General features: G+C 52.7%; 1 protein-coding gene across 7 annotated transcripts in view; it reads left to right on the top strand.

Moving 5' to 3' along the window:
* Positions 1-12,968, top strand: part of RIMS3 (regulating synaptic membrane exocytosis 3) — a 34,638-nt gene that overhangs the window by 12,864 nt on the left and 8,806 nt on the right. For 6 of the 7 annotated variants that reach the window (XM_059374298.1, XM_059374303.1, XM_059374301.1 and 3 more), the window contains 2 exons: positions 3,621-3,796; positions 8,471-8,718. In XM_059374298.1, the coding sequence (XP_059230281.1) occupies positions 8,502-8,718 (217 nt within the window). In that variant the 5' untranslated portion in view covers positions 3,621-3,796; positions 8,471-8,501. Of the gene's footprint in view, positions 1-1,418; positions 1,543-3,620; positions 3,797-8,470; positions 8,719-12,968 lie in introns of those variants that run through there. The other variant, XM_059374297.1, reaches the window with a different exon arrangement.

Raw genomic sequence — 12,968 nt, 5'->3', positions numbered from 1 at the left:
ACAGCTGCTAATCCCCGGCATTCTTTAATCTGTTGCTCCTCACTCCAGATTCTGCCTCCATCGTCCCATGGCATTCTCCCATGGGAGAATGTGTGTCTCTGTCTTCACATAGCTGTATTCTTTTAAAGACACCAGTCATCTTGGATTAGGGCCCAACCTACACCAACATGACTTCAACTTCACTGATCACATCTGCAATGACCTTCTTCCAGACAAGGTCATATTCTACAGTACTGGGGTTTCTACCTCAACATATCTTTTTTTGGAGGTGGGGTGGGGTGGGGTGGGGTGGGGTGGACACAGTTCACATAATAGGCAGGGCCAGTGCAGAGTCTGGGAGAGCATGACAGGGAGACTCACTTTGGCTGAGAAGATTCTTGGAAAAATGACATTGCATATGGGACTGAGCAAAGAGTAGGGATCAGCCAGGCAAAGGGGGTACGCAGACAAATGCAGGGTAGGAAGGCTAGAGAAGAGCATTCCAGGCAGATGAGAGACACAGAGCACTTTTGAAGAACAGGAACGAGACAAGTGCAGCTGAAACACAGATGAGGGGCAAGAACAGGGGATGAGCTGGGCCACTGGGCTTACGGGCCTCCGCATGAGGGGTTTTTACTTTATGCTGAAGGAAATGGGGAGCTACGGGAAGCTGTCGTGCAGGAGCGATTCATTCTGCTTTGTGACTGATCTCACAAAACTGAGCTGTCCGAAGGCTGTGTGGTTCCTCTCTATCTCCAGTTCTGAGGGAAAGACACAAGGCCATGTCCTCAGGAGCACCGTGGCTGAGAGAAGACCCATGGCAGCCCAGGCTGAGGAATGAAGGCATGGCCCTGCCTCCAGCAGCCCCTAGTCCAAGCAGGGAGGACAAGCCCTGCCCTCCGCAACCTTGGTCTGAGCAGGACACAGGGTTCAACCAGCTCTGAGTCTCTCTTGCCCTTCAGTGTTTTGAGTCCTTGGAGTTGGGAACACAGATTTGGGTCTGCCCACCCCACCTCTGCCCTGCCATGAGGCCTGTGTCTGAGAATGTGTCCAGGGCAAGCACGTGGCCCGTGGAGGGTCCCTGAGACCAGAGGTGCAGATGCCGAGGGAGGCCACTTGCTAGGTTTAGTGGGGGTCATCTTCTGAGTACCTTGCTCCCCTCAAAGAATGTCTGTCTATCGCCTTTCTATGCAGGAACTAGTCTGGTGCTCACCCCATCCCTTACCACACCCTCAGAGGGCCACCTCTTTATCGTGTGTGATGGGGAGGGCTTCCCTGTCCAAAGCTGCTTGTCCTCCCTTGCCTGGGCTGGGTGGGCCAGGCTGGGTGGAGGAGAAGTGGGTCAGCCCCGTAGCCATGGTGACAGCAGCTGCTCCCTGCCAGCCTTCTCATCTCCTCACCACAAACCTCACCGAGGAGCTCTTTTGTCCGACCTACAGGGATGGGGGCCAGGAGAGTGGTACTGGGGGCTGGAGCGGGGATGAGTGTGTGTGTATTCAAGCTCACACAAGCGCCTGCCCAGAGCCGGTATGCGTGCCTCAGCCACAGACACCCAAGACCCAGGTAAGACACTTCCCACTTCCCTGCCCACTGAAGGTTGGGCTCTTCCCACCTCTTTGGGCTGGGCAGGGGCCAAGGAGGGCTGTGTGTGTGAGTGTGCATGGGTGTCTACACATATATGAGTCCGCAAAAGCCTGTGGCGTCAGTGTGGCGGCTTCTGTGTACCTTTGTCTCGGGGGTGCGTGTGCTTCTCTGTGGACACATGTGATTATGTCTTTAAGTGTATATCATCTGTCTGGGTCTGTAGGGTGTGTGATTACACATCTGAAATCGAGTGCCTTCTGTCTCTCCCTGTGTGTGTGTATAGCGTTGTGTGTGGGAGTCCGGCTTGGGGGAGACAAAGGTCACAGAATCAGGAGGGGAGCTGGTATGGTGCTCCCTGTGCAAGCTGGGTGTGCTCCCTCAGCCCAATCTACCTCTCCCATCACATGCCTGTCCTGTCACCTGCCCATCTTTTCCTGAGCGAGGGGAAGGGGAGGCTAGGAAAAAAGAGAACCCCTCCACCCTTCTGTGGAGGCAGACACTGGCCTCTGACAGGGGCATAGATTGGGATGGAAAATATGGTGGGCAGCCCTGGTGCTGGGTCCAAGTTGAGTCAGGGGTCTCCAATGCCAGACCCAGCATCCAGTGGGGGCCTGGGAGCTGAGATGCTGACAGAAAACAGCACAGCATCACGTGCCAGCTCCCACCTCAGCTAAGAGGCACAGGGACCCAGAACCCATGCTGTCCTGGGATCTGGTAGAAGCAGCCTGGGCCGAATGGAGGGGTGATCCTGTTGGTCTCTGAGCCTTCATGAAGTGGTTGCATTTGGTGTGCTATCCAGACCAATAAGCGTTGACACCTGTGTACCTTCCCTGTTTACAAAGGCACCATTAGGAGTAGTAACAGTGTAGTTGCCCAGCTGAGCATTTAGCTCTGTTACCAGTCCTTATTTTGCAACATTTCATCTAATAATCCTAAAGCAAGCATTCTTATCTCATGGCCAAGAGATGAGGAGCAGTAGGCTGGGGTCGGGGGGCTTGTTAAGGAATTGCCCTGCATCTTACAGCTTGTAAGTGACAGATTTAGGTTTTGAACCAAGTCTGTCTGTCTCCAAAGCCTGTGTGTGTATGTGTGTGTGTGTGTGTGTGTGTTTAAAGATTTTATTGATTTACTTGAACCAGAGTGAGAGCCAGAGCAAGAGAGAGGGAGAAGCAGACCCCCTGCTGAGCAGAGAGTCCAACACAGGGCTCGATCTTAGGACCCTGAGATCATGACCTGAGCCACCCGGGCACCCCTAAAGCCTGTGTTTTTGATCAGTGTTTTCTTGCTCCTCATTATACACATCTGACACCCAGTCCAGCCTGGAGAGTGGGTCTGGGTCCAGGTGGCAAGTAGACTCATCACATAGAAGAGGAGATGGGGGACGCCTGGTAGCAAGTCGGTTAAGCTTTTGTCTGCCTTCAGCTCAGGTCATGATCCCAGGATCCTGGGATTGAGTTGCACATCCCTGCTCTGCGTGGAGCCTGCTTCCCCCTCTGCCTCTCTCCCTGCTCCTGCTCCCTTGCATGCACATTCTCTCTCTCCCTCTCCCTCTCTATCTTTAAAAAAAGAAGAAGAAAAAAAATTTTTTAAAAAGAAGAAGAAGAGATGGAAGTTCAGAGAAGCAGAATGACTTGCTCAGGGTGACATGGCTGGGGGTGGAGCCAGGAGCCCCCCCCTCCCCAACCACACTTCGCATGTCAGAGTCTGGGGAAAGATGCAAACCCTATCAGTCAGGGGGAAGACTGAGGAATGAGGAGTAGGGTGTTGAGCTCCTCAGCATTTGGACCTCCAAGTGTCTCTCATCTGTGAAGTTTTAAAGTTGTGGGTGGGGCTTCAGCAACAGTAGTCTGACATGAAAGTGCCGAAAGGCAGGTTAGGGGACCCAGGAGTTGGGATGGTTTTACAGAGTAGGAAACAGAATCAGAGAGTTTAAATGATTAGCTCAACATCACAGAGCTATCTCCAAAGTCTGTCTTTTTATGCCACCAATTACTGGAAGCTCTTACGGATAGCTGTTTTTGCTAGCCCTTCCTCTAAACTTCCCTCTTTCCTTCCAGACTCTTACCACATCACCTCCTCGTGGGAGCTACTGTGACTGCCTTCACCACCTTCCTGAAAACTGGTGTCTGGGCGGAAGTTAACTGCAGCCTCGTGTAAATGCCCTAGGGCTGTGCTACTGGATGGGGCACAGCCCCCTGTGATGTGGAGCCCTGCGCTCAGACTCATCAATTCGGTGAGTTTGGCTTTTCTTCCAAGTGGAGAGGAAGCACCTCCCTGGTGACGTGGGACCTAGGAGTTAGGAGACTCGAGTTGGAGCTCTGGTTTTGTCACCAGCATTCTGTGTGACCCTGGGTGTGTCTCTTTCCCATCCTGGGCCTTGAGGTCCTACTCCACAAGATGAAAGACTCAAGCTGGAATAGGGGTGGCGATTCTATTTCAAATCACGAGCCAGTTCTCACCAGTCGGTTGAGAGAGATCCTGAGGTTAAATCTGGCCTGCATGGGAAAGATCTGGATTAGTGATTGTTGTGGGTGGACCTACCCATCCGTCCCCTTGTGACAGATTCCTTGCTCCCTCCTGTTGAAAGGGTGGGTAGCTGGGTTTGTCTTGAGCTTTTGGATGGCCTCACTGGCTCTTGGGAAAGGCTTATGAGCTGGTTAGACACATGGTCAAAGGGACCAAGGGGCCCAGGTAGCCTGGCAGAGCCATGAGACCCCTATTGTTAGGATTTAAGAGATGGTTTGGAGCACCCTTGGGACTTGAGACTCCAGGGTGAAGGCCACATACCCACAGCTGGAAAGAAAACACTAGATGCCTTCCTTGAGGATCTTGGAAGGTCTCAGCTGGCATGGAGCTCCCTCAGGAGTGGGAACAGTAGTCCTTACCCCTGGATGGGAAATCCGAGCCACAGTAGTAGATGCTGCTGTGACAGTAGGTGGGAGGCAGCAGAGAGAGCTGGAGTGAGCTGGTGAGGGAGGGCTCCCTTCATTGGGGAGCCATGAACTTGGCTGGGAAAGGGACAGTCATGCTCAGAGGCAGGGATTGTTGAAGACTTGTTGAATATTGTTGAAGGATGGAGTTCATTTAGCAATCTATCAGAACTACCAGGATATGGGGTGCCTGGGTGGCTCAGTGGGTTAAAGCCTCTCTGCCTTTGGCTCAGGTCATGATCTCAGGGTTCTGGGATCGAGCCCCGCATCGATCCTGCCCCACAGGGAGCCTGCTTCCTCCTCTCTCTCTCTGCCTGCCTCTCTGCTTACTTGTGATCTCTGTCTGCCAAGTAAATAAATAACATCTTAAAAAAAAAAAAAAAAAGAACTACCAGGATGCCCTGTAGTGTCCCTGGGAGGAGGCCCCCCTCCTCCTCATAGGGACTGGGTGGCCGGCTCTGTCACTTTGTCTCACTTCTCTTGAGCTAGACCAGCTGTCAGAGAAGCACCTGGAGCCCCAGTTCTGAGCCTGCCAATGCAGTGTGTGTGTCCACAGGCTCTGCTCTCTAGTTAAAAGGGCTTCTAGAGATCACCTAAGGCAATCGCTTCATTTTACACACAGATGAGGACACCAACGCCCAGAGAAAGTGACAGGAGTCTGTATACATTCTAATCCCACTTCCTCATTCTTATTTTTCCCAGGCTGCCCAACCCAGGGGTCAGGTCCCAAGACCTTGGGTCCTGTGCTTCGGGTTTGGCTCCTCCTGTCCCGTGGAGGGTGGCCCGTGTGGCAGGGCTCTGAAGCATTCATGAGCTCTCCAGGCCCCCTGGGTGATCCCTGGGTGGTTAAAGATGAGAAGACTCCGGATGGAGCCGAGTTCTGGATGTCAAACCATCTGCTTGTCAATGTCATTCATTATTCATGAGGCAACATGAGCCCCTGGGTTGGCCGGGTCAGGAATTTTGTCCCATACCTTCCTCCCTTCTCAGCCCCTGGGAGTGGTACTCGAGCTTCCTGTAGGCTGTGCCTGGGGAGCTCTTGCTCTGTGCTGTTGGTGTTCTTACAGCTGTGCTCTGGGTGGGGTTTCTCCTGGCCCTCACATTACTGCTCAAGCCGGCTGTGAAAACCTGGGCCACAGAGGTTTTTCCTCATCAGAGATTTTTTTTTTTCCAGTGTTTTCAAAGAGTCAGAGACCCAGGGCAAAGGCTGAAGGGGAGGGATGGGCCCACATCTTTGGGTGAGCTCTGGCTGGGAGGAGCAGGAGCTGCTGAGCGTGCCTGCATCTTTTATTTTTTTTTTTTTGAAGATTTTGTTTATTTATTTTGAGAGAGAGCACGAGTGGGGGGAGGGGCAGAGGCAGAGAGAGACTCCCTGCTGTGGAGCCCGAGGACAGGGGGCTCCATCCCACCACCCTGAGATCATGACCTGAGGCAAAACCCAGAGTAGGATGCTTAACCGACTGAGCCTCCCAGGCGCCCCTGTGTCTGCACATTTGTGGGAAAGGGAGACCCGGGTTCGAGTCCAGATGTTGCCATTTCTTAGCTGAGTAGGATGGGCAAGGCCTTGACTTCTCAGAGACTCTAGTTTCTCACCTGTGACATGGAGACTACCACACACCTAACAGAAATTCTTTAAAGAGTAAATTAGGCTTCTCCCACTATCCACCAAGAGACCATGCAGATACCCAAAGAAACACACAAACTGGCACTAGAATTGGAAACTAAAGAGAAGAGATCATCATAGGCCCAAGTCCAGGGGGACTTTCCATTAGCTGCAAGGTTAATGGGGGATGGCTGGAGAAATATAATCCGGGACTCTGCCCGTATCACAGGGTGAGCAAAAACGGCCCAGACAACCACAAAGGAGGGAGAACACAGCTTTGACTCATCCCCACTGTCAGCCCCAATTTGCCTGGTTGGCAGGCGCCGCGCTGACCAGGAGGCAAGCGGCCACCATTTACAGCTATCTGAGGACAGAATCCTCTAGGGTGGCCCCTTCCCTTCTCCCTCATTCTCACACACCCCCTTCAGCTCTGTCCTTTTGAAAAGTCAGATTCCCTCAGGGTGACAGGTCTGAGGGCAGAGGGTCAAGCAGAATGACCTTCAGCCCGGGGTGGGGAGCTGCCCTGGGAAGAGCTCTGTAGCCCGGGACAGAGCTGGGAAGAGCTGGAGGCAGAGCCTGCCGGAGCAGCCTCTTTTCGGGTACTCTGAGCGGAGCACGCTCCCTGCTGCATTGGAGTTTTGGCCAAGCTGTAGAGGCCAGACAGCTGGAGATCCCATCTCTGTACAAAACTGAGCCATAGACGCCTGCTGCCCCACTCCCTCGCTCCCCCAGAGTGGCTCCCAGTGCCCTCTGTCTTCCCTCAGATTTAATATTTAATTACCTAATCAGTGACTTACTGTCTGTCTCTTCTCCTGGACTGGTGGCTCAGGGAGGGCAGGACCACGTCGGCCTGGCTCACTGTCCTATCCTTGGCACTCAGCCTAGACCTCGGAGTTTTAGGGGCTTAAATATTTGTTGAAGGCAGCTTTGGAAATGTTTATATCCTCGGTGTCAGGTGGGGGTTGCTTTTGGGTGGACAGAGAACACTGATTCAAACTGGCATAAGCGTAGTATCTCCCTTAACTGGCTAGACCAGAGAAAGGCTGGCTCCAGGGTGGCCCGAGGTCCTTTCCTTTGCTCTGGGTCCTCAGCGACACTGGCTTCCTCTTGGGACTGGGTCCTCTCTAGGGCGAAGGGTCTTGAGGGAAGAAGCGGGGAGGGAGACCCCACCTTTCCCATAAGCATGGAATCCAAATCTTCCCCTTAAGTCAGATCGGGCCAGCTGAGTCACAGGCCTGCCCTCAGGACCAGTACTAGTTACCCAAGTGAGCGCCGTTCACTGAGTGACTTGAACTAGTCAGGATCTGCCTCCAAAATGGGATGGGTGGTACCTGACAAAAGCAAGTCTGCCAGGAAGCAGGGAGGGAGAGTGGGCACTGGGGAGGCTCCCAGCAGTCTCTACACCCAGCCTAGTCACTCTGTTTCTGGGAATCAATCCTCAGGAAAGAAGCAGATCAAAGCAGTGTAGAAAGAGATTTGTTGCGGTGTTGTTTAAAAGGCCGGGGAGAAGGGAAGAAGTCAGGCCTGACCTAAGAGGTCACTGCATTGAAATAGTTAAGTCAATTATGCTACCACCACACAATGGACTATTCTGGTGGTATTAAAACACGTGTGCCGTATATTACAACATGCTAATGACATTGGGAGATGCTCATGATCAGAGGTTAAATGAAAAATACCAGGATGTAAAATTGTATGTACAGTACGAGTTCAGTTTATTTTTAAAATGCATAAGAAAGACCCTGGGATTCGGGTTAAAACACCTCCAGTGGCTGCCACTCTGCCGTGTGCTTAAGGATGACTCGTGCCTGCTCCTTTATACTTCTCTGTGCTGTCCCCTTTAGCAGGAGGTCCCCTCCCATTGTCTCCCCAGCCTGGGGCCACTGTTGCTCTCCCTGTTCTTATTATTGGCTGTGAAAGTAATCACACCTCCTAAATATTTACTCCACGCCTGACACTGTTCTAGGCGCCTTCACACACTCTAATTTAATCCTTACAACAACCCTGTGAGGTAAGTGCTTGTATTTCCTGTTTTGCTGAGGTGTTCACTGAAACCCCAAGGTGCTTGGTCACAAGATCATACAGCTAGTGTGTAGAGGCCTTAGGAATTCAAGAGTGGGCCGAATAACTCTGCAGCCTCTGCCTTTACTGCCAAAGCAGGTCACTTGCCAGGACCGCCATGTGTTCCTGAGAATGGTAACATTTAATGAGCTGGACCCTGGGTGTACTCCGCCTTTATTTATTCATTTAATCCTTACGAGCTCAGAGAGGCCAAGTGACTGACCCAAAGTCACACAGCTAGGAAGCAGTGGGCTCCAGCAGAGTGGCTTGGGGCCTGATGTGGGACCCCTTTTTCTCCTGCCCTCCCTCACAGGGTTGCCTGAGGCCTCACCACCCCTCGGACCATGTTTAACGGGGAGCCAGGTCCGGCCTCGGCCGCGGCCTCCAGGAACGTGGTTCGGAGCTCCAGCATCAGTGGTGAGATCTGCAGCTCCCAGCAAGCTGGGGGTGGGCCTGGGACCACCACAGCCAAGAAGCGGCGCAGCAGCCTCGGGGCCAAGATGGTGGCCATCGTGGGCCTGACCCAGTGGAGCAAGAGCACGCTGCAGCTGCCCCAGTCTGGTGAGCGGGTGCAGGACACGAGGGGCTGGGTTGGGGGCACCTTGCAATGATGGGGCACCCAGGGAGGGTCCTCACACCCACAAGTACTTCTATAGCACGTACCATATACAACGTGCTGTTCTGGGTCCGGTCCCTGTACTGCCTCGGGGAATCCCCGCCCACTCCATGAAGCACAGAGAAGGGGCAGGAAGATGCCCCAAACTACATAGCTAGTGAATTCAGAGCCCAGCAGCTGGGGTTCTGGGTTTGTGCTCCTGAACTCTATACCTGCCGCCCCCCATGCCTAGACTGGCATACTCCTCATCCATTCTTTATGAACCGGCCCTTGTATTCCTGGCCCTGTGCCAAGGGACGCACCTTCACAGACGCACGTCTGCAGGATTCGGTCTCCCCTGTGTTCTCGGAGTCTCCCAAGTGCCAACAGGCACGCGAATGTAGTTAGTTATGCCTCTGCATTCCAAGTCCCCAGAGAGACATGCATGCTGTGCGTGGTCACATGGGGTGAGCCACCCCTGCTGCCGGGAGAGCGTATCACAGCCATTCATACTGTTTGTGGTCACGATAAAGCCAGTTGTGTGAATCCCACAGGCAGAGCCCTCCCAGTACTAATGCAGAGACCCGGATGCCAGAAGCATAGTGACACATGCGCGCACACACAATGGCCCGTGGCCACAGAAGCACGTTGCCCTCCTACACGCACATATCTCGTGAGTCCAGAGTCACACACCCCTTACCAGCTGTATCTGGGAAAATGTATTTTCTTAAACACTTAGTTTTGGAATGCCAGTTCTGCTCAGACCAGTGGGCGACCCACTTTGTCACACACACAGTCATGCCGAACCCCACGTCACAGAGGAGCCAGCTCCCCCACCCCAAGACCTCCTCACTTTAAAGCATCAGCCCAGACACCAGCTGGTTTTGTTTTAAAATCTCTTCCTGCTTGTTTTGTTCAGAGTAACAACTTCCCCAGGAAACCTTCAAATAGGGCAGCTGGATGGGGGCGGTGAGGGGGCGGGGGCCCCGGAGGATCCAGAGAGAATGCTCGTCAAGACTTTGGTTAGGGCTGAGGGTGGGAGACTTTTCCAGGCCTTAAAATAGATTTTTACAAAGCCCTTCGCAGGAGCACGTGGGATGGTCTTTTCCAGCAATCGAGCTGCCATGCGGTTTCTGGCACAGGGAAATGCTGGATGGGGAGGGGGCTGGAGGTTATCAGGACCCCAGGATGGGCATAGCCTCTATAAGTATGCAATTTAGGCCCGGCACCAGGGAGTCAAGGAGATAGAGATTCAGGAGTTGGGTTGGTAACAGACCAAGCAGTGGGATTAAGTTTAAGGGATTAAGATTAATTTGAGGAGGTATTGGGCCCCAGGAATGCAGCTTCAGGAGACCTAGCCCTACTGATCTCCAGCTGAATCCACTTGATTCAGCTTCAGAACCAAAGGCTTCTTCATGCCTAAGTGATCTGGACAGACAGTCTTCCAAAACCAGGGCTGGGGCCTGAGTAACTGGGAGATATTCCAATGGTCGGCCTGGGGCTGTCCACCTACCCTGAGTCCACAGTCAGCAGGCAGGGATTGGAGTAGACACCAAGAAGACCTCAAGTCTCAAAGGGAGATGAATGATGACAGGGCTTCAGGATCACTTGTGTCTGTAGTATGCAAGGGTACAGCTGAAGGCCTGGTGCTAGAGCCAGATGAATGGCCCAGATGCACTTTTAACCGAGTCTCTTTGGATCACCCAATCTCCGGTTGTGAGAGTAGGGAGGGCCCCTTCGGATCATCTAGTCCGATATGCTCATTTTATCGATGAAGCATGTGAGCCTGGAGAGGAGAGGCACTTTCCTAGAGAACAACTTCAAGTTAGCTTTTTGAGCCACACCCTGTCATTTGCTAGCTGGGTGACTCAGGCGTGTTATTTCACTTCTCTGAGTCTGCTTCCTTGACTGTGGAATAAGGACAATGACACTTGCCTTGCAGAGTTGTCCAGGAAATTGGATGAGATAGGATAAGCAAAGGTACTCAGCCTCATGCCTGGCACATAGTAGATACTTGGTAGATTGTCAGTGTTATTATTGGCCATGATCACACAGTAGGACCAAGTAAAAAGTGACTTCTCTAGCTTCCCTTGCTTGTAGCATGCTCCTCTCCCCAGCCTTGAGGTTTCCAGTGTCTCAGCTTGGACCCCCATCCTGAGTAGGAGAGTCTGGCCCCATGGGTATGGATGGGCTGACTCACCATGGGCACTGGGCTGGGAAATTCTGTTCTGGAAAAAGATCCTAGCGGGGTGTTCCTGCTATCCCCAGATGGGATGGCTCAGTTCCTTGCTAAGATCCCTGCAGGGCCGGGCTGTGTGAAGTCCGGACACAATCTTCTGAGCTCTAGGTCTGCCCCTCTATGGGCTTCCCTCCTCCTGGTCTGTCTATATTGTCTGGGCTATGGCCCCACCCATCTCCTCCTCTTTGTTTCAAAGCCTCAGTCCTAGTTCAAGCCCTGTGATACTTAGCCTGGACTATTACCTCAGCTAGTTCTCCTGCCTCACGCCTGCCCCTTCCAGTTTATTCCTTACATTTAACTCAGAAAAATCACCCTGGAACTTTAGAGTTTAGTCCTGGCTCTGTAAGTACCCTTAGGACCTTGGGAAACTCACATTCCCACTGGGTCTCAATTTCCTCTTCTGTTAAAATGGAACCATAAAGACCATCTCCCGGTTTCTTTCTAGATCTAACATTCTCTGAGCTATGGGAGCAATGATGAGAGTAGGGTCAGAGCTCTGGTGTCCCAGAACATCAGTGGGTTCTAGCCGGGCCTTAGGTTGGACCATTCTAGCCTTTGGTCAAAAGGAGCTCTTCTTTTCAGTACCAGGGACAGCAGCCATTCCCACCTGGGCTTTGGGCTCTGTGGGGGAGAGGGCTGGTCCAGAGATGCCATGGAGAGAGCTGCTGAAGGCTCTGCCTCTCCCTTATATGTGGTGGGACAGATGGGATGGTTCCTGGAGTCTTTCAGTCTCCAGGCATCACAGAGTTATTGTGAGCAACTTGGCCCAGTTTTCTAGAGAGAGAGAGAGAGCCCACATAAAGTTACTCCCAGATCAACAGAGTTCAGACCAGACAAGCATGAAACCAGTAGATGCATTTTCTCTGAGGCTGCAAGAACTTTCTCCCCACCCAGGAGATGTGGAACTTAACCTCTGCTGAATCACGTCTCAAACCTATATGGACTTGATGGAGAGGTGTGAAAAGGAGGCTGTCAGTAGACCAGGGGAATGTGGGCCTGGGGTCTGGCCCCAGCCCTGTGACCATGTGGCCCCCAGGCTCCCCATCTGTGAAATGGCAGTCGGGGGCTAGCAAGGTGTCTCTAATACTTCAGGATTCTGTGACACCCCTACCCAGGGGCTCGCAGTGGGTTGAGGTAAATTTTCTCCCAAGTGGGTCTAGAAGAGGAAGGTTGGGACCATGGGGTGGAGGGGCTCTGGCTTCAGCTCAGGGTGTGTGTTTTTGGGGGGATATGGAGGAGGGTAAAGTGCAGCTCCCACAGACCCATCTGTCTCCTCATTGGTTAGAGGGGATATGGCAGTTAGGAGCCATGGACAGAGCGACCCCCCCTACACCCACCAGCATTGCCCAGTCCTCTGTGTGTTGGGTTTCACATCATTTGTGAGTTTGTATCTCTGTGTGTGACCGACTGGAGGGGTTCAATCAGGTGTTATGGTGTGAGGGTCACGTGTGTGTGGCAGAGTATGACTAAGACCTTGTAGGACTGTTAGTGATTGTGTGCCCAACATATGAGTGTATGTGACCTGGTGTGGGAGGTCACTGTACTCATACATGTGATTGTTAGCACTCATGGGTATCTGCTTATGCCCGTGTGAAAGAAATACATGTCGGCTCAAGTGACCGTGTGTGTGTGTGTGTGTGTGTGTGTGTGTGTGTGTGTGAGAGAGAGAGACAGACAGACAGACAGACAGACAAAGAGAAAGACAGACTGATGGACACAGCAGTGGTCTCATTGACTTGTGGACAGTAGCTATTCCAATATCGCAGCAGCTGGGCTGGTTTCCAAGAAGACATTCCTCCTCACCACTGGCCCAGCCTCACTCCCAGTCCCCCCATCCCATCCACGGGGGATCCTGACCCTCTTAGCCTCCCCCCACCCCGCAGTGGGACTTCCTGAAATATAAGTAGGATGAAGGAGGAAAACTAAAGTCCTCCTTTCCTCGGGCTGGCATTTTGAACAACCCCTCCCCAGCCCACC

Source organism: Mustela nigripes, chromosome 14 (assembly GCF_022355385.1).
Source record: "Mustela nigripes isolate SB6536 chromosome 14, MUSNIG.SB6536, whole genome shotgun sequence".
NCBI lineage: Eukaryota > Metazoa > Chordata > Mammalia > Carnivora > Mustelidae > Mustela > Mustela nigripes.
This window is presented reverse-complemented; position numbering and strand designations above follow the sequence as displayed.